Genomic DNA, 21,325 nt, shown 5'->3' with positions numbered 1-21,325 from the left:
CCCCTTCCTTCTATTCCAGAGGACAGCTACCATGCCTCCTATTTTTTCCAGCTGCATTCAATTAAGTTCACTCCCTTGGGTTTTGTGAACTTGGTATTTGGATAAATTTTTTTTTCTTTTCAACATCAGTCAAGTGTAATTCTCTGATGACTTGTTACTGCTAACAATCTAACATAAGGTAAGTATGCCTAATCTTCCACTCTATCTAGACCCCCACTGCTCCACCATACATCCTGCACTGAATTATTCTACTTTTCCATCCAGTCATATTCAGACTTCCTAGGCATTTGGTTTACCTTGATCATCTCAAACTCTTAGTTTCTCCACTTAATTACAATCTTACTGCTCCATGTCTAACTCAGAATTTTTCCTATTGTGTTTCCGTATATCTTCATATTTACTAAATCTCCCAAAGAAAACCTATGGGTAATCCACATTAGTGAACAGATGCCCACTCTCGGTTTCTGTGATGCTCATCTTCTGACTCCTCTTTTACAGCTCCCTTGCTTCCTTCTTATTCTACCTCCTTTTAGCTTTGCAATTTTTATGTATATTTCTTGACCTTCACTTTCACTCTGTGTTTTCTTATGCACTTCCATCTCTATACCCAGAGTTTCATTTAACATCTTGATATTGAATGTTTACAAATCTGCATCTCAAGTTGACTTTCTTCTCTTGAAAGCCAAGCTCAAACATTCATCTGTTGAAAAGACATATGCAGGTGGATGTCCCAGACATCTTAAAATAAAGAAGTCTAAGATTGAATTTGCTATCTATTGCTCTCACTGAGTTAATAAACAATCCTGTGTTTAAGGTAAAATTTTGGATTTGGTTTGCTTTTGCATTTACAAAAGAAGAAGGCTGTGTTTAATGTAAATTCAAGAGTATTAGAAATTTCACAAAATAAAGAAAATCTCTAAACACGCTTCTTTATTCCCTTTCTATCATTCCCCCCCAGATAACACCCTATCTGCTCAAAGAGAACAAAATACATTAAGTAACACTTAAAACTCAAGTATAAAAGCAGAGTTGGCCCAGAGGAACAAATGCCAATACCAATATTGCTTAAAGGAGACCAACCTTGCATCAGCAGTAGATAGCATGAGCGGGATTTGGTGAACTTGTGTACCTAACTGTGAGGAAAGGACTGCTTACCACACAAAGCTAGTGGTGTGGATAATTTAATTGTGAAAAAGAGGAACCATGGATTATTACAGAATGCATCGGATTCTGACCTATAGTCCCATCACAGTCTAGAGAGCATGGTAAATTATCAACCACTGTACCCAGGACACTTTTCTCTGCCTTGTAAGGCTTAAAGGGAGAATATTCTGGAGCAAGAAAACTAAAATATCTGGATCATATTCTTAACTTTTACACAATTATGAATATTTATTTCAAGTATCTTTTTGAGAAAACTGTGGATACATGAATGTGTCTCATACGAGCTTGGCACACAAGCTAGAGTTATCTGAAAGGAGGGAACCTCAGTTGAGGAAATGCCTTTATAAGATCTGCTGTAGGGCATTTTCTTATTTATGAGTGGTGATAGGTGGAAGAAGGTCCAGATCGTTGCAGGTGATGTCATTCCTGGACTGGTAATCTTGGGTTCTATAAGAAAGTAGGTTGAGCATGCCATAGGGTAAGAGCCAGTTAAGCAGCACCCTTCCACAGCCTGTGTATCAGCTCCTGCCTTAGGTTCCTGCTATGGAAATGTAAGTCAAATAAAGCTTTCCTCCCTCCTCAGTTTGCTTTTTGGTCATTGTGTATCACTACAGCACCAGAAACCCTAACAAAGACAATGAGCAAAACAAGGATCTGAAAACACAACTGGATTTGTCAATGTGTTTTATGGAAATGTGTCATAGAACTGAGATAACTGAGATAGATGATGGTTCATGTAAAATGCTCTAATTCCCCAGGTGAATAACAAAAACCAGATTAAAGCGTCCACAGTAATAGTGCTTTTAAAAGCTCAGCAATGTTGGCCAGTTTGTTGGTTGAGATTTTACACGGGGTTTCACCATGTTTCTTAGGTTAGCCTCAAATTCATATCCTCCTGCTTGCTAGATTACATGTACATCCCATCTTGACTTTCAAGAGTGTTACTTTTGTTTATTTATCTTAAATTTTATTTTATAATATTGGGATCTGACTGAGGGCCTCACACTGAGGTGCATTTTGGGCCCCAGAATGTTCTCAACGGAGCATTTCTTAAGACCTCTATGAGCTATCCAAACTCAAGTGTATTTTCACAAAGCTCCTAGTAACCCACGATATTCCTAGTGGTTCCTGTTTTATCACTGGGGCTTGACTAGAGTCACTAGATGAGAAAATTTGTGTGTTATTATTAATTGCCATTAAAATTTATATTTTATAATTCAATGAAGGAGGGATCTGGAGAGATGGCTCAGTGGTGAAGAAAGCACACTGTTCTTAAATAAAACTGAAGCTTCAATCCCATCACTCACAGCAGAAGGTTCACTACTACCTGCAACTCTCTCTCTCTCCTGATGGAGGGACCTGCTGCCCTCTTCTGGCCACTGTGAGCATGCATGTAGTGCACATATCTTCATACAGATACTCACATTTAATAAGGGACAAGAAATACTTAATGCACATATAAAACTTACCGAACTTTGAAATGACTGACAGTAAGATTCAGGAAAACTTTAGTCAAGTTAAAATTGCTTTTTCATGTGAAAAACTAATAATCACATTACCCATGTCTCGCGTCTTATAGCATAGCAAGTTCACTACAATCAGTCTTTCCCTCAAACCATTACTTTGCTATCATATTAAAAGAGGAACAATGACTACTTAAAAGACAAAAAAAAGAGGAAATATTTAGGAAATCTGCTTTTTGTGCATATATATTCAATCCTGGATCTACGGATCCCTATATAGGTACTTAGTGCTGGAAGCTCTCATGTATGCTGCAATCCTGTATTCCTTCACCCTTCTTCATGACAATATCATTATCTCTTGAGGGAGGGTAAGAATAGAGTGTGGTGATACACGCAAGCCATTATCCGTGCTGAATGGCATACATTAAGAATTCACTTTCAATGTTTTGAGTTTATTAAAGAACCCCATTAGACACCACTCTGATAAGTGGCAGTGTCACGTGCTGGGTAAAACTGATGCCAGTGATTTAGGGCAGAGCACACCTGTACTTCTTCCGGACATCCACTGTCCACCCAGTCCTGCCGGTGGCGGTCGAATCCACTGGAGCATCTTCAAAGATCCATTGTAGTTGGAGAGAGGAAGCATAGCATGTAGGGAGGGAAACAGAAAGAAAAAGACTGGTAAATAGACAGTTCTCAGATTTCCAGATAAGTACACCATTCACTGAGTGACTTCACTCACTCAATCCCTGCTCCAGGGTCAGCATCTCACAGAGCAAGCCATCACTCCCAACGCCTCCCACACTACACAATGCTGATGTAACCCTAAGCAAAATAAACAAATCGCTATTACATAATGTTGGATTTCTTTCCCTCGTGTTCCTAGTTATTCACTAAAATAAATGCATAGAAATCATTTGTAGTCATCATTTTAAAAATATTTCTTATTCATTTATTTATGTATCCCCGTCTCATAAACGCTCTATTGTGTAGTAAACTCAAAGGTTTGAAGTCTTCAAACAGCTTCCATGGTTCCTTTAAACTAATGGTTCTCAACCACCCTAATGTTGCAACCCTTTAATACAGTTCCTCGTGTCATGGTGACCCCCAATCATCAAATTATTTCCATGGCTACTTCATAACTGTAATTTAGCTATGCTTATGAGTCTTAATGTAAATATCTGGTATGCAGGATATCTGATATGCTACTTTTGTAAAGGGCCATTTGGCCACAAAGGGGTTGTAAGTCACAGTTTGAGAACCAACACATTAATCCCTAGTATAACCTGCTCTATTAAAAGGTGATCTTAACTCTTGGGCTGTACAACAGAGACTATGCTGATAATGTGACATGTTGGGAACGCCAGAGTTTGTTCCAGGATAGATTCCTGGTCTGCTCTGAATAGGTTGAGTTCTGGAGACCTTGAGCCTGAGAGACAAATGAGATTTAAGGCAGCCATATTAGCCCCTGCCGGACTGACCCTCAAGGCAAACCCTAGACATCAAAGCAGGGCGAGCTTCTTGTGTTGTCACACATTGCTGCCAAGAGAACATCTGGAAGCTACTCCTAGTTTCACAAGGTCTGCTGGGCTATGTCCTATGAATCTTTTCCCAATCCTACTTCTAATTCATTTTCTTTCCCTGTAATAAGTGGCAACCTTGAGCATAACTTTTCTGTGCCATGTAAGTCTCTCCAGTAATCTTGAGTGTGTTTGGGGAAAATGTTCAGCTATGCATGATTAGGTCACTCCAAAGATGTCTGATTTGGCAAGTTATCACGTCAATAAAATCCCTCAATGGGAATACTTTTCTGTCTGTTTTATCTGGCCATTGCAGCACATTCGTTGTCAAGACCCAGCAGTTTCAACCTAGAGCATGACCCAAAGAAGCTTCGTAAAGTGCTGTGACCAACTGTTTTACTCTTCTTCTCTCTTCCCTCATAAAACAGTTCATTTATCTTTACCTTTTTAAATAGTAATTCTGGTGTGTCTGTGTTGTGTGTGTGTGTGTGTCTGTGTGTGTGTGTCTGTGTGTGGTGTATATGTGTAGTATGTGTCTATGCGTGCAGGCCTGGGGCACACAGGGGCTAGAGGAGGATGACAGGTGTCCTGTTCTATCATTCAAACAAACTTTCTCACTGAAATCTGTAGAGGTTGCTCCAACCTCCCAAAGCACTAAGGTTACAGGTGCATAAGTGACTCCACTCAGTTTTTGTCAAGAATTTGGGGGATTTGAACTCAGAGCCTTAAAACTGTGTAACAGCGTTCTTACCACTAATTCATCAACACAGTTCCCAGTTACTCATGACTTAATGGCTAAATTTGATTGAGATCATTTTAAATTGAAGTCAGACTATCATACTGATTATATCTAATATATCTGACTCTTAAAATCTTTTTGCATAGAAATTTAAATTAGTTTTGTCAGTCTATTGGTATTAAGGATATTTATGCTTCCCTTAATTTTAATAATTGAATATATATTTACAGTTAAGAATGTGGTGCTGTATTTTAATCTAAACAGAATTTATTTACTTAGCAAAATAAATGTCATCCAATTCTTACTTAATATTTATTATGGTTTTAATTTGCAACTGTTCTTTTGGTCTTTGTTTTGAAATGAGTTCACATTACGGCTTTTTCTAAGAATCCTCACCAGAGAGAAAGTTCTGCCCGAGAGAGCATAATTCAATTCAATGGAATGTGAAAACAACCTTCCTGTCAGCAAGACAGACGATATTTATCATTCTCTCCAGACTGACCCATTGAAAGATCAACCCATTGGATTCTGTGTTATACCAAACACCTGCACTGAACACGCTCAAGGGTGGCGTAAAGGTCCATGTGAGTGTTGGCATCCTGATGCTGCGGATCTTTATGTGGCTGTAGCTTTTTTTTTTTCCTTTTTTGTTTTGAGCTCTACCTTTTCCTCTGCTCACCTCCCTACCTCTCCCCTCCCCCTCAACACTCTCCCAAGGTCCCCATGCTGCCAATTTAATCAGGAGATCTTGTCTTTTTCTACTTCCCATGTAGATTAAATCTATGTATGTCTCTCTTAGGGTCCTCACTGTTGTCTAGGTTCTCTGGGATTGTGATTCATGGGCTGCTTTCCTTTGCTTTATGTTGCTCCTGCTCAGTGACACTGTGGGATGTGGTGCTTATTTATTTCTGGGCTAGTGAGATGAGATGGCTGCTGTACCTTCTTCTTATCTGTCACCTGTTTAAATATTAAAGAATGTGTTGATACTTGCTTTTGGAAGCTGTGAATATAGCAATTTTTTTTGAAAAAAGAAAAAGTCCTTAAGAGTTGCTTGATCACTAGTAATTACAGATAATTTTAAAATGTAGTTTGTTTTAATATACTCTTACTTAAAAGTTTCACTTGGATATACTAATTTAACTTATAATAAACTTATACCAAATCTTAACAATTGTGACACAGGCTAATTTCTTAACTTAGAAAAATTAGTCATTTAATTTGCTAAATTTACCAGGGAGAAAATCAGAACACACAGTTTCTTTGATTTATTAAACAATCCTCAAGTTATAGTGTGTGAAATTAAGTTCTGTGTGAAGTCAATTAAGTAACTCATTTTTGTTTATTTATTCACAGTTCATTTCCTAATAATTTTTCTGTAGTTTATGAAAATTGGGAAGGACTGAGGATTTGCTTTGGAAATGACCAAAACTAGGACCAGGTAGGTTGCTCAATGAGGTAAGGACTTTCCAATCAAGTGTGAAGATCTGAGTTATGGTACCCAGCACTTAGAAAACAGTGGGTGATGTAGGCTGGGTCCCCAGTCACAGTGTCAGGAAAGTACAGATTGGGTTAGATTGGCCCATGGACAGCTGGAGAAAATATGTTGAAAATGAAGGATATGAGCTAGACTTCATCTTAGCAACATTTTTTGTTGTTTTTAAATGCTCGATTATATTGTGACAAATTGGAATTCTATTTCCTTCAGTTGTCTGAATTGCCGTGTGTCCACTCAAAAGCTATTACTTCAGTACTAAAAACATTTCCCTGAGGCTTGATGGCTGGCTTGTCTAGCTGAATCTGTTAGGCTATGATTCAGACAGGAAAAGAGTGATTAAGGAAGACATTCAACACTGACCTTTGGTATCTACATTCATGTGTGCAATCAGGTGCACATGTGCCTCATGCACATGATACATATGTACCTACAGACATACCTACATGGAAACTGGTAAGACTGAAGTCTTCTTTTCTGATTTTATATTTACTGATCTAAATAGTATCCAACAGCAATCGGTACATGTATGCTATGTGTAAATTTAAATGATTTCTAAGCTGTATGAAAACAAAAGGAAAGCTCTCTGGGGAAGACTTCCCGTCTCCATTGAGATACTTTTTAGCCGTCTCTGTCTCCTCAATGCAGTCCTACAAAGAGTGACCCTGGCCATGGCGTGTCTTCTTAGTATGTAGATTTTCCAACATTTTAACAGTGTTAATCTGCAGTGCCTGCTAACTGAGTGAACTGAGCAAGATTCTCTGGCAACTGGAACTCAGTCGTTTCCACTGTAAGCAAGCATTTCCCTTCGTTACTCTTTTCATACAGACATTCAGAAATTACTGTTTTCCTGTAGGCTGTGACCAGGACCAATGACCTCCAATCCACCTATTGCAACCCACACTTGTTTGTGCTCATCACAGCCAACAGAAGCAAACGGCTTGCCTTTGGCTGCTATTGCTATGTTCTTTCACACTGCAGAAGTCTGGGATACCCAATTAGTCAATCCAAAATGCAAGCCTTCTCTCCGCTCAGAGAGATATCCTTCTCCCATCAATATTGTCAGCACATCCTGCTCCGAGGGCCTCAATACCGAGTACACGTATCAATGTTACAATTGGCTGTGCTCAAGTTGATCATGCCTGGCTTTCAAGTAAGCATAATTCAAAGTAAGGTGTTTGAATTAGAACTTTTTCTGAGGTATGTTTTCCTCTCTATTCTTTTCAGATTTGTCTCTGTATGTGTGCAGGCAGGCATGACTATGCATGCACATTTGGCGAATGTATGTGCCTGTGGAGGTCAGAGATATCAAATCCCCCGGAGCTGAAGCTGGAATTGCAAACGATCCTGAGCTTCTTGGCTGAGATGCTGGGAACAGAACTTGGACCCTCCCTAGAGCAGCAAGCACTCTTAACCACTGAGCCATTTCACCACCACCACAACAACAAAAAGATTCTATTGTATTGTGACAACTGGAATTTGTTTTTTTTTTCTTTCAATTGTCAGCTTTGTCTGCTGCATTTCCACTACCAAGATATTACATAGGTAGCAAAGATAAGTAAGATATTCCACATTGCTATGGTAAAGCAGGTATTCACACACACACACACACACACACACACACACACTCACACACACACTTATATATTTATTTGAAATAAAGTGATATCACAATATGGGTTAATTCGGTTAAATTCATTAACATATTTATCTATCACCTCAAATAGTTTAATTTTAGACTGAAAAATTTGAAATTTTATCTTTTCTAATGATTTAAAAACTATGCAATAGCCTATTAACTTTAGTAGTAGTAGCTTATACAACAAACACCCCAGTATTGTCTTCCCATCTGATTGGAATTTTGCTATTTTTCTTTTCTAAGTTTATTTCCCCATCTATAAAAGAAGCAGGAGACATAGCATAATCATGAGAAGCAAAAGCAAAGGACTTGCTTTTATGGTAATGATCTAGAAAACGCTGTTTTTAATACTTGAATGTAGCAATGTAGTAGGCATGCAGGAAATCAGACACCTGTGAAGAGAATTTCCTCTTACAGGCAAAATTGATAAAATATTTAAGAATTTGTCCTATGTATCACATTACTGTGGGATACACATCTTATGTAGTATATAGTTAATAGTATAAAATCCTTATCACATGGGAGAATTGGCACCACAGACTCTTATGAGAGAGATCAAAGCTTTTCCACCTAGACCCAATGAAATAGAGACCACACAGTTTGGAAAATATTCCTCAAATATTCATTTTTAGGAACCTTGAACAACTGTTCCCAGTTTTAGTATTTCCAAGTTACTCTCTTCTTAGCCCCACCTAGTTCGGAGCTCCTAGAGAGCTACACTTCAAAGCTCTCCCCCTTTCATTCAGTATCAATGATGTGTTGATTTAAGTGGTTCTTCCACTAGCAAGGTGACCCGGAAAACAATGTTCCTCTTACCTACAGCATCTATCAAATCAAGAGATCAGGTATAAAGCTCATCATACTTCTGTTTATTTCACTAAGAAATAGTTTCAGAAATAGGATTACTTTTGCAAGGAGAGTCTATATTGTTGGTGGAGATCAACTATTAATGCACACATTAGGGAAGCTAAAGGAGTTTAGATAACTCAAATCACAGCAATTTTGTTTCTAAAAGCTCTCACAGACACACGATAAAACAGAAAGATTTGGTTCAAAACTAATGGGAAATATTATTTTTGAAATATTAGAGGGTTTAAGCTTAGAAAATAGATCATAAAGTTTAAAATGTCAATCTTTATCATTAATAATTTTAATTTAGAAAAACTGAATGATATGCCATTTTTACTATGGGGTATTTCTGTTTTCTTAGTTGGCTTAAGTGTAGTATTAAATTTTTATTCCCAAAATATCTTAATTCAACAAACGTGATGTTTAACGTTCTCATGGCACACATCTCTGGGAGAGACAGAATTAGAGAGGAATCTATCAGGAAGTTAGTCGGCAGACAATATTGCAAGACAAATTGTGGAATTTTACCTTGATACATAAGAATGTGACTTATTCTTTAAATGCATTGTTAACTGTATAGAACCAGGTTTGTTACATTCTCATACATGTGTTTAAGGTACTGTGACCATATTCAGCTTCCCTATTGCTCTTTCTTATCCTTTTCCTCTCTTCTCTCCTCCTCTTCCTGCTCTAAAGCCTTATATATTTTCTTTGAATTAAGTTCTTGATGGTAACTATAGCTTACAGTCATAGTTCAATGTAAATAAGCATAGTTCCCTGCAGAATTCAGGAAAGTTTCTCTGAGTGAGAATTTTAATGGAAAATAGGGATGAAATCACCTGATATTGGAAAGCAGGTGCCATTCATATATGGAATGGAGCATACACACACACTCACACACACACATACACACACACACAGAGAGAGAGAGAGAGAGAGAGAGAGAGAGAGAGAAAGAGAGAGAGAGAGAGAAACTGATCATACAGTAGTAAAGGCTCAATCTTTTTCCATGTCTTGAATGTACAGTAACTCTAACATATATTTGTCAAACAAACAACATGAGGTATTCACCCTTCCTATTCTGCTATGTCAGCAATCTCCACTATTCATGTCCTCCAAAGAATGGTTAAAGAAACCTGCCTCTTGTTAATTTACCATTCACTGATATGTTTTTTTCCACAAGGAAAGAAAAAGTATTTTCACAATCGACTTTTCATGCTGGAGTTCTCCTTGCCATGTCCCCCGCTAAGGCCTAGACTGCTCTGAGCTTCACAGCAGGCAAGAAGCAACACCAGGAGTGACCAACACTCAGGCTTATTAGTATTAGCTTAACCCTTTCAAAAACCCTTCTGGTTAAAGGCCACTGCTCATGTTGGCAAAATGATCTCAATTTCGAATTTTCAGAGCCTTGAGAGAATGATGACCACGTGAGAGCTGATTGACATGTGCTTCAAATCACGATGCAGGGAAACAATGTAAGTTTTACACGCAGCAGTTCACTAAGCCCAGATGAGGGAAAAGGACTCAGGAAAGACGCGCAGATGTTAACTTCTGGTATGGTTACATCAAAGTAATTGGGATTATTTGATTTTGGATATTTATTAAATTAAATTATTTGCTATATCTCATCATTAAAAATGCTTAAGTACTGCTCAGGAAATATACTAGAAAAATATTTCTTCATTAGGAAATAGTAAAAATTTACTTGAAGAAAATAATCTGAGAAAAAGACTGCAATATTTTTTTGTTGATAATTTTAATATGCACCTCTGTTTTGCACTGAACTGAAAAGTGCTGCATCTCCTGGTGAAACAGCTGCTTAGTGGGTAAATGATGCAAGTTTGACTGTGTAATGAGTGCAAGGATCCTTCATTACAAAGCGTCCCGTCTTCCATAATTTTATAAGTCCAAGCCCCTTGCATAAATATTGACTTTACTTTTTGTTTTTCCTTCCTTTCTAAACCAGTAGAGAGAGAAATAGTGAAAAATGTCTCAGTGGATTTCAGGCAGGTCGTCAATTGCATAAGAATGTGTTACAAATGTAAAGCAAGGACTTCGAGAAATTTTTATTCCTGTCAAAATGGATTACTCCAAGGAGGTTGGGGACAGAGACAGGCAGAGCTCCTGAGCTCACTGCTTAGCCAGTCTAGCTGAGCAGCGAACTCCAGGCCAGTCTAGCTGAGCAGCGAACTCCAGGCCAGTTTAGCTGAGAAATGAACTCCAATCTAGTCTAGCTAAGCAGTGAACTCTAGGTTCAGATTATATCCCTGTTTCTAAACACAAGGTGGAAAACCATTGAGGAAAATGTCTGGTATTAACCTGTGGTATGTACACATAGAATGCCCAACACAGAAGGCTCAAATGCTTTTTAAAATATTATTTGAGAAATATGCTTAAAATAATTTCCTGTGTATATTCTGAAACTAAGCTTTTTGTGATTTTTCTGTTTTATTTTATTTCCAAAGATCCACATGATATATAAACACGCTTTCTGTTTCATTTTTTTTCTTTTTAACATTCTCGTTGCAATCTACTGCATAGTTGACATCATGTTCTCTACCCCCCTGATTAAGACCCTCAGCTTTAAAACAATGTCCAATAAGTACGTTAAAATATTAATGAATTTATTCCTTCATAATCATTCCATGAATTCTTTTTGACTAGCCATTTTATTAGAAATTTACAGAAAATGGGGGGTTTGTGTGACGACGCATGCCTTTAATCCCAGCACTGTGGAAGCAGAGGCAGAAGTGTCCTTCTGAATTCTATGCTAACCTTGTCTATATAGAAAGTTACAGGACAGCCAGAGGTATACAAATTGAGACTCTGTCAACAAACAAACAAGCAAAAACAAAATAAACAACATAAATTTACAGACAGATAACACTGAGCATGTCTTAACGCTAATGCAGCTAATTTTGTACTCAGTCTTTAAAGCATATTTATTATATCTATGTAGTAACCAAAGTGTTATCTCTTTTCTACATGTAACAATTTAGGCATTGTTTTCATGTCTATAATGATCTTTTAAGAAATAACAGTTAATAACAGGTAAATGTCATCTATGACTTCATAAAATTATTCCAAGTATATATGAAAATATCTATGTCATAGTTTTTATTTTTGATTTGTTTCCTGTTTGTTTGTTTTAACAATTTTGCAAACTGACCTAGCTACATGCAAGCTTAACTTAGTACTTAACTGAGTAATATTCCAATCTCTATGGAATTTTGACATTATAAATACATACTGTATTCTTTTTCATTTAGGTTAAATGCTATATGTCATGTGACTGCATACTCATCTACTATTTTCCCCATTTTGTTAATCATTTTTGTTTCAGTATAAACCATGACTTTCAAACTGTTATATATTTCACCTGTCTATAATTTACTATTTAATACAAAATACGAATTCTATAGAGAAATATATAATTTCTATACTAACTATCTCAACTTTTTAATTCTTTGGCATAGTTTATGTCTCTATACCCCTTTTGAGTTTACTTTTGTATGTAACAGGAAATAAAACCTGCATTTTAAAAGTATATATTCCTTTAAAGCAGATAAGACAGATGCCTAGGGCTACACACAGAGCATGCTTAGTGCTTACATTTTCGAATACTGATCTTATTTTCTTGAATAGTCTCATTTCTTCTTCTCTGTGATTTTTAAAATCACCCTTTGGTGTTCCAAATAATAGACTCTTTGAGCATTTGACAGGATTGATGTGGAAATAATTGAAGTCTTAATACATTCTAGCTTTTCAGACATTAGAGTGTTTTCAAGGTCTCATCTAAGCACCTCATCAAAGTTTCAGAGTTTCCCTTATGTAGATTCTATTTTATCTATTTTTGCTGTTATTTAGGTTTAAGTGTTGCATTGTCTCAATGGTTATTTCTAATACAGGGAGCTATTGATTTGTGTAATTGCTTTGTAAATGGGTCCTTTATTTACAAATTACAGTTTGTTCTCTTTCTAATAACCATATCTCTTGTTTATGTGCTTTTTTTGCCATACATTACCTACAAATGTCATATAATATTGGGGCTCACAGTCTTGGTCCATTTCCTGTTTTAATGGCAATGCCACTGGGGCTCCAACAGTGTATTTTATAATGAGCAATAGTATTTGTTGGCACATTTAATTAGTATTCTACTTCAGTTGAGTATTATTTTTTTAATTTATCACGAAACAAGCTAATTCCCCCCCCCAAAATTTCCCCTTTTCCCCCAGATTGCAAGACATCAAATTATCTTCATTACCAGCACTATTTATTTAATTAAATATTTCCTCTCTTTTCCTCTTTAGAGACAGAGTTTTGCTTCTGTATCCCATGCTGACTTTCAACTTGTAACCATCCACCTTAGCCTTCCTAAGTGCTGCGATTGCAGGCATGAGTCACCATGCCGATCACATTTATTGATTTGTTATAGTAATGTAGTCACGTGGTAAATATATTGTTTTACTATGTTTTAATTTTAACTTTTAGCTGGATTTGAGTTTTAACCATTGAGGTATGAAAATTCAATACTAATAGAAAACTTAGTGATCTATGTGCAACTAATAGCTAATGTCATACATTAGGAGGAAAGTTGAATTTAATGGTCAAAACCAAGACCAAACAGCAGCTCACTGCTGTCCATCTGTGTAGAATGGTACTGATTTGTAAAGGTAAGGAGAAAACAGACCTCGAGAAAGTCATTATTTTGGAACACTCAAGTTATTGATTGCTTCATGCCCTGTGGTCTTCTTTTATAAGAGTACAAAGTAAAATACATCAACTCTCAGCTGGCTGGTTAAAAACAAGCAAACACAAAGCACATCGAAATTGCTCTCTACCTTCCATTTGGATATACACACACATGCAGCAGCACCCACCCACAGGCATGTACGTTCCTGTCCACACAGACACAAAGCCCAAGGTCAGGAACAAACTTAAGCAGCCATGAAGGTTAAATGTGCAGAAGTAGGTGGTGTACTTTTGAGTAGGATATGAGTATAAGTTATTATGCTGATGAAATAAAAGTTGCATGTATTCATAGTGTTAAAACTCAAGAACTAGTATCTATCACTAAATGAGAGCAAACATTTAAAGGATAACACATTTGTCAATGTCGTTATCTCCAAAAGTAACCAGGTTCAGGGTTTCTAGGAAAGTATTTGTTGGAATTAGATGAGACTTGAAACTTTAAAATACCCTTCACTACAATAAATGGCATTTTCATTGACTTCTTCCATTGTCTCTTGTAAACTTCCTTCCAGTTTGCTGTAGGACCTAGACCACTTTGGTTGCTCACCTTCTGCTCTGAGGTACTACCACATACTACTTTCACCTTCTATGAGAGCTTACAAGTTGCTCTTCCAAGAAGAAAGCTCCTGGATCAAAGAGCATCCTTCACTCTACTCTATTCACGGTCACAGCACACAGCTGGAGGATATGAAATTGATTACCTAATGAGAATTTTTAAATTAGAAATAATAACATAAAGTTTGAGTTTACTAGGATTGATCAACATTTAGAATCAATTGTTTATACCAGTATTATAAAGAAAAGATTTCTTTGACAATTGATCTAAAATTTGGCTTTTCAAGTACCAGAGTCAGGCTGAAAATGTGTTTTAACAATTTGAGTCGTTATTTGTGAATTATTTTAATTTAGGGGAACTACTTTAGCTTTTCATGGGTAAATGATAATCAGAAGCTGAAATACGTTTATTGGGAAATATTTTATGTTATTTAAAAGCTTTATTTCTTTTCTTCACTTATATATACATAAATAAATTGTTACCTAATATTTGCAAGTGTATGTGAATCCTGATTGCACACATGTGTACTCAGGACAGTGGAGGGCAGAGGACAACCTTAGATATTGTTCCTCTGGAACTATCTACTTTGTTTTTTGAGAAAAAGACTCTCACTAGCCTGGAGCTTGTCAAGTAGGATGGGCTGGCTAGTTCAGCAAGTCTCAGAGATCTACCTGTATCTTCCATCCAAGTGCTGGAATTAGAAGGGTACACTACCATGCATGGACTTTTATGTGGTTTGGGGAAAACTCAGGTCCTTACGCTTGCCAAAGAGTACCCTATTGACTGAATTATTTCCTTATCACAAATAATACATATTTTTACTTTAGAAAGAATCATACTTCAAAGTAAAGCTATCACATTTGAAGCTTTGAGGACAAATGATTACACAAATTATGAATACAAAATATAATATAATATATATAAATATATAAAATATTTATTTACAGAATACTTCTATTTTTCTACTTAACTAAATAGACAATTTATCAAATTCTGCCTAATAGTGGCATGCTAGGATAACCTGAAGAAATGAAGTACAGTGGAAAGCATTCTATCAGAAAAAGTATTCTACCAACTAACCTGGGCTCATAGGGGCTCACAGAGACTGAGTTGACAACCAGAGAGGCAGCATGGCACTGATCTAAGCACTGCATGAGTGTTGCAGTTGTGTAGTTTGGTCCTCCTGTGGGACTTCTAGCAGCGGGGAAAGGGTCTGTCTCTGACTCTTTTACTGGCTATTGGGAACCTTCTCCTCATACTGGGTCACCTTGTTCTGTCTTAACACATGGGAGGTGCTTTGTCTTATTGTGGCTTTATATGCCATGTTCTCTTGATGCTCACTGGGAGACCTGCCCTTACCTAAACAGAAATGGAGAAGGGGATTGGGGTGTGGGAACAGAGGGGAGTGGGGGAGAGAATGGGGGAAGAGGAGGGAGGGCAAACTGCTGGCCAAGATGCAAAATAAATAAATAATAAATAATAAATAAATTCATTTGAAAAAGAAAGAGCACCAATATAGAATATCAAAATAAAAATCTTTGATTAACATAGAGTATCAATACAGAAAAATATTCTATATTGCATAGTTTACTCTTCATTCAAGATTAAGCAGCCAAAGTCTCTTGAGTCAATGAGCCATGAGGTAATAATTAGCAATTTGATTCACAGTTTTAACATAACTTCAGGGGGAAAATAGTGCCTTATTCTCTGTGACTTTCACAGGGAGAAGGAAGGGAAGAGTGGAGGTCTCTGATACCTGTTTGAACATGTGTTAGAATCCTGGCTTAAACTCCAATCAATGATTGTCCATTGTAGAATTCTCCCATCAATACTTTTCACAGTTATATGTTAGTAAATAAGTTAGTCTTATTTGATTATTGCAAAAACTCAACACTACACCACTTAATGGAAAGACTTGGAGTTTTAAAATTGCATACATGAGGGATTAAATGGTTAAAAGCACTTACTACTCTTGAGAGATGCCCTGGGTTTGGTTCCTAGAACCCTTGTGGTAGCTAATATCCATCTGTTACTCAAGTTCTGAGGGATCAAATCCCCTTCTCTGGCAAACACAGCTTTTGGATGCTCATGGTATACAGTCATACATGCAAGGCACTCATACACATAAAGTAATAAATTTTAAAATTGCCCTCACAAGTTTGGGATCAGTTTTTGGCTCTGCTAGCTATGGTGATCTCTAAACATGAACATAGTTAACACAGAGATATAGTCTTGTGAAAATGGAGACTCTAAAATCTATCTTGGGTGGACTCTTGTGAGGAATAAATGAGATAATGTAGGTGAAGAACTGGCTTAGCACATTGTATAGTAGGTTTACAAGAAATATGCTGTTTAATGTCTTTACCGTCCTTCAAAAGTGCCTGTTAAATGATGAAACACAATCCATAAAGAAAAATTCACCCAGTGTTACACAAGACCTGACTAAGACTCCAGCTTCTTTCCTCAGTAAAAGCCAGAGTGACAGAAGCGAGAGAAGAAATTCTTGCTTTTGGGTGACCAAGTGTTTGTTCTGGAATCAAGAATTTCTTTGCTAGAATTTAACTCTGGTATTTTGGTGTTACACAAAGAAAAACTGAGTTTTAAGAAACGAAATAGTTCTGAACCCCTTGGCTGAGGGCCACGGAGCCAGACACTAAAGAACAGTCTACTTCTGGATGTTTCAGGATTCTATTTCTGACATTCTTTCTTAAAAATTCCTGACTTTAATCCAAATGTCCCACAGTAAGTTTTGTATCTCATTGCATGAGAATGACAGACAGAAAAGAATTCGCGTGGCATTTGCCTTGTCAATGGTTCTGAAAAGGGAATGTAAAATATTGGAAGTTTAAGTTTGCTGTGCCTAATAAAACACTCGCCTCGTTTATAAAATTTGATTCAGCAATGCTTAGCTTCTCTTGGGCAATCTGCATTCCTCAGAAGCAACAACAGTGTGTGAGTAAACTCACCATCAGCCTGTCAAGAACAAAGCTGGACGCAAGCAATGTCTGCAAGATCCCTCCTCAGAGAAAAAAATAGCTCATCCTAATTTATTATTTTACTATAAGCAAAGTCTCAGAATTTCCCTTGAATTGGCAGAAAATGGGGACAGGGTGCATGTCCAGTTTCTCGGAACTCTAGCCTGAATTTGAGTCCCATTTTTAGCCAACGAGGGAAAGATCTATTTGGGGATAATAGAAAGTTCCAAATGTCATTGCGCTCTCCCGACTCTCCCATTACTAGTAGAGACAAAGCACTGGGAATCCTGAGTGTCTCAGATTCTGAGAGATCAGAAAGGACTGTGTAGCTTTGGATGCGTTTTTACCAGGAAAGCATGAATTTATCACCAACTTCCTACCACTGCCAGAGTTCAGGATATATTTTCTCAAGGACTTCAGTAGTTGGGAGCTAAAGCAAAAAGGCTTGGCTTTGAGTCCCCAGTAAGCTGTACTCAAGACAGTGTAGTTTTGTCTGCTATGTGTCTGGAACTCTACTTTCAAAGTGTTTCTCCTACTTAAGAAGAGCAAGTTTGAAAACCATGTTAGGGATTCTCTTGCACACTTCACTCATTAATACAGGCTCCTTATCATTATATTTTATAGTGTCATTAAATCTTTCAGACAAGCAATATGAGCTCATTTGGTATATGGTAACAGTGAGGGAATAAGAAAAAGCAGTGGGTTTTTACTGCTGCTGTATGTAATGCTAGATAATCATAGCTATGTAAATCATAATTATTAGAAAATACAAACTCTTGTGTTGTGAGGTGCCTCAATAGCCAAATGCACTTGTTTTAAAGTCTGATGGTGTACCTAGGTTCAATCTCTGCAACCCAGGGTGTAAGGAGAGACTAGACAACCAAACGTTGTCCTGTGATGTTTACTCGTATCTCTCTCACACATACACACACAATAATGTTAATAATAATATTTTAAATATTTCTGAAAGGACACTCTTTTAGAATTTCAATATTAAGATTGTATATATCTGAGATAAGTATTTTAATATTTCTGTTAAGTTAAAGTTCTTTTATAAGTTTATATCATAGTCAATATACGGTTACACTAACCTTTCAGTATGAAAATAGTCATTTTTCAATATTACTAACTAATTTGGATCAAAAGACTTTGTTCCCCCACTCACATTTACAATAAAATGGCCAATTTAAGTTTTAAAGAGATATTAATACAAGCATAAATAAACTAAATTTTATGGAAACCTTTTTCTAATACGTATTAGAAACTGATGCAAGGTTATCAATTTATTTTCTTATTAAGAAGTACCCGAGAAATTTGAATTACATATCTAGGTACATTTGAATATCAGATATTACATTGCATATGTTTTTGTGTCGCTGTGTGTGAGTGTAAAATTCAATTTGTCTCTTGAGGTTTAAGTTATAATTTCAACACTTAGAATGTGGGAAGGTAGGGACGGAGGGTGTCCCTCAGTAGTATCAACACTTAGAATGTGAAAAGGTGGGGACGGAGGGTGTCCCTCAGTGGTAGAATGCTTGCTCAGCTTATACAAGGTCTTGAGTTTGATCCCTGCTGCTGCTCAGCATATACAAGGTCTTGAGTTTGATCTCTGCTGCAAAGTAAAGAAGAATAATTTTTCTTTTTGTGTTTTACACACACACACACACACACACACACAAATTTGTGTGATTTGCATGAGTGTATGCATGTTTTCATGTATGTTAACTCTCATAAGTGTAAGTGCCTATAAAGGTCTGAAATTCTAAAGTTGATGTTGGGTATTCTGCTCGGTAACCCTCCACTTTATTTTCTGAAAGAGGATATCTTGCTGACTCCATAGCTCAATTTTGACAACCCAGCTAGGGAACTCACTCCAGACAATCCTTACTCTTGCCTCCAGGTCCTAGGTCTGCAGGCATGTTGCCACCCTCGCCAGGTTCTACATAGGTCTGGGATCTGCACTCGGTTCCTCATGCAGTAACCACACACTTCACCCCCACTTGTTTCCCAAGACCCTTCACATGTGATTTTAGAACATAGAAAAGTTGGTTTTCCTTTGGAATCTTTGTTCTGATCTCTTCATTATCCATCTGTGAACTCATCTAAAAGGTTTTGAAGGTTTCTAACAATCCTCAAGACTGATTCTTAGCAGATAGATGACCCACAATGCACTGCACATTCCTCCTATATTAAGGAATAATTTTGGTCATAGAAGAGTGTGTTCTTCCATATTTCCTAACTTTATTCTACATCAGTCTGATTGGGAATATAGAGCATCAAATTATTAAATGCTAATTCTATTTGAGTTTCATGCAACTCATGTTTTCCAATATTCTATGTTTTATTAAAGACAGTAAAAAGAAGATTTTTAAGGATTTGAGTGTGAAGCAATTTTCCACTTCATAAAATAACCAATGTCACCTTGTGTTAACATGAATATTTGTAGCTGAGCAGTTATTCTTCAGCTTTGTTTTTTTATTATTGTTTTAAGTTAGCATGCTAGCATACACAGTAATGACTTTCTTTATGGCTTTACATAATTTTTATTTATTTTTACTTGTTCCCCTCTCTACAGAACTCTTCTCGACCCCTTCTTTCCACTAAATCGTCACTGTTTTCACTTATGTCACATGAATTATATTCTGTTACTTTTTCTTCCCTGCCCTTCCCACATCCCCTGAAGACCTCATTTTCCTCAATGACCTGCTTTATGTACCTGACATCTTTGCATACTTCAGCAAGCTTATCAAAAGCAGATTCAATTTTTTTTTCCAAATTTGGTGTGAACAGACACTATATGTATCAACCAACATGTTGATTAAATATCCTTTATTTATTTTCAAGATGTCTTTCATAAAAAGTCAGAAAGCAATCTGTTTGGCTGTGTGGGCCATGTAGTCTTTCCCACATGTAAGGTAAATGTGTTGAAACCTTTAGTACTGCCTAAATTCTGAGTGCACCAAACATAGCAAACTCAGACAACAGCGAAGAGTGGAGAAGTCAGTCAGAATGGCATTTGGTAGGATGACCATACTATTTATTCTAGGCAAATATTCCAGGTCTGGGAAAGAAAGGAAAAAAATGGGTGAACAGCAAGAGGGACAAACTTCAGCCTGGCTTGCTCTGGAAAACCCAGAATGTCTCTTTGGAGAGACAGATGTGTGAGATTCTCTCCCTTTGTATAGTGCACTGTCCTCTTGCCTGCAGAGGCCATTTTATTCTCATTTTCAACAAGCCTAGTCAGCCAAATTTTCTACAAGAAAGCCATCTCTGAATTTACATACATTCTTGGTATCCTTATGACTTTGGGTAGCTCAGCACATGATTGCACAGTAAACTCTGAAGTCTTTGCCATAGGATTTAGGCCCTCAAATACTGTCATGTGCACAGACTACATGCTTCAGTTTGCGAGCAGAGGTTGTGGCAAACTGACGCTCCACATCCTGATAAACATGAAGAAAATGAATCATAGTAAAGTGTAATAGGCATAACTCTCCCAACAAAATGAAGTTTCCATACACTGTTTTTGCAGCATAGGGTTTAAATTGATTATTTCCAAATCCTGTTTTTTCCCCATGAGAATACTATGTGCTTGCTATTTTTACTACTTAGCTTGATCCATGATATTTGTTTTTCACTAAAACTCCTTTCTTGTAAATCCTGCATTTTTCCTAACTATAGTTGAAACAACAACTCTGTGTATTTTCAAAATGTTTTACAATGAGCATGCATCCAAATATATTTTGGATTGTGGCTAGCATCAGTAGGGTAACAACACCTTCTCCTGAGGCCAGGAGGGCACAAAGTCCTCTGTTTAAGATTGCATGAAGAACCTATGCACATACTTGGCGATGTTGTAGTTGCTAAAATTTTAACCCTAATGCTTATTTGCTTTTCATCTCCCCAAATGTGCACCCTATATTTATTTTTTAAAATCCCTGTTCTATCAAATACTATTTTTGTGACCTAGGTTCAACTCCTTAATTTTCATTTTCTTAATTTATCAAACAAGTGTTCTAAGACTTTTCTGTATAGTTGTGAAGACTGAATGGAATAATTAAACTGATAGACATTAATGACAGGAGGGTTTCAGAAGGTATGTGATTAAGAATACACATAGAGCCGAGCGGTGGTGGCACACGCCTTTAATCCCAGCACTCGGGAGGCAGAGGCAGG

At 36.9% G+C, this 21,325-nt stretch overlaps 1 protein-coding gene across 1 annotated transcript in view; it reads right to left on the bottom strand.

The window, feature by feature from the left end:
* The window catches only part of Plxdc2 (plexin domain containing 2), a 384,159-nt gene that overhangs the window by 42,783 nt on the left and 320,051 nt on the right, over window positions 1-21,325 (bottom strand). The window contains exon 10 of the mRNA XM_026783054.1: window positions 3,171-3,237. Within this exon, the coding sequence (XP_026638855.1) occupies window positions 3,171-3,237 (67 nt within the window). The remainder of the gene's footprint in view (window positions 1-3,170; window positions 3,238-21,325) is intronic.

Source organism: Microtus ochrogaster, chromosome 16 (assembly GCF_000317375.1).
Source record: "Microtus ochrogaster isolate Prairie Vole_2 chromosome 16, MicOch1.0, whole genome shotgun sequence".
NCBI lineage: Eukaryota > Metazoa > Chordata > Mammalia > Rodentia > Cricetidae > Microtus > Microtus ochrogaster.
This window is presented reverse-complemented; position numbering and strand designations above follow the sequence as displayed.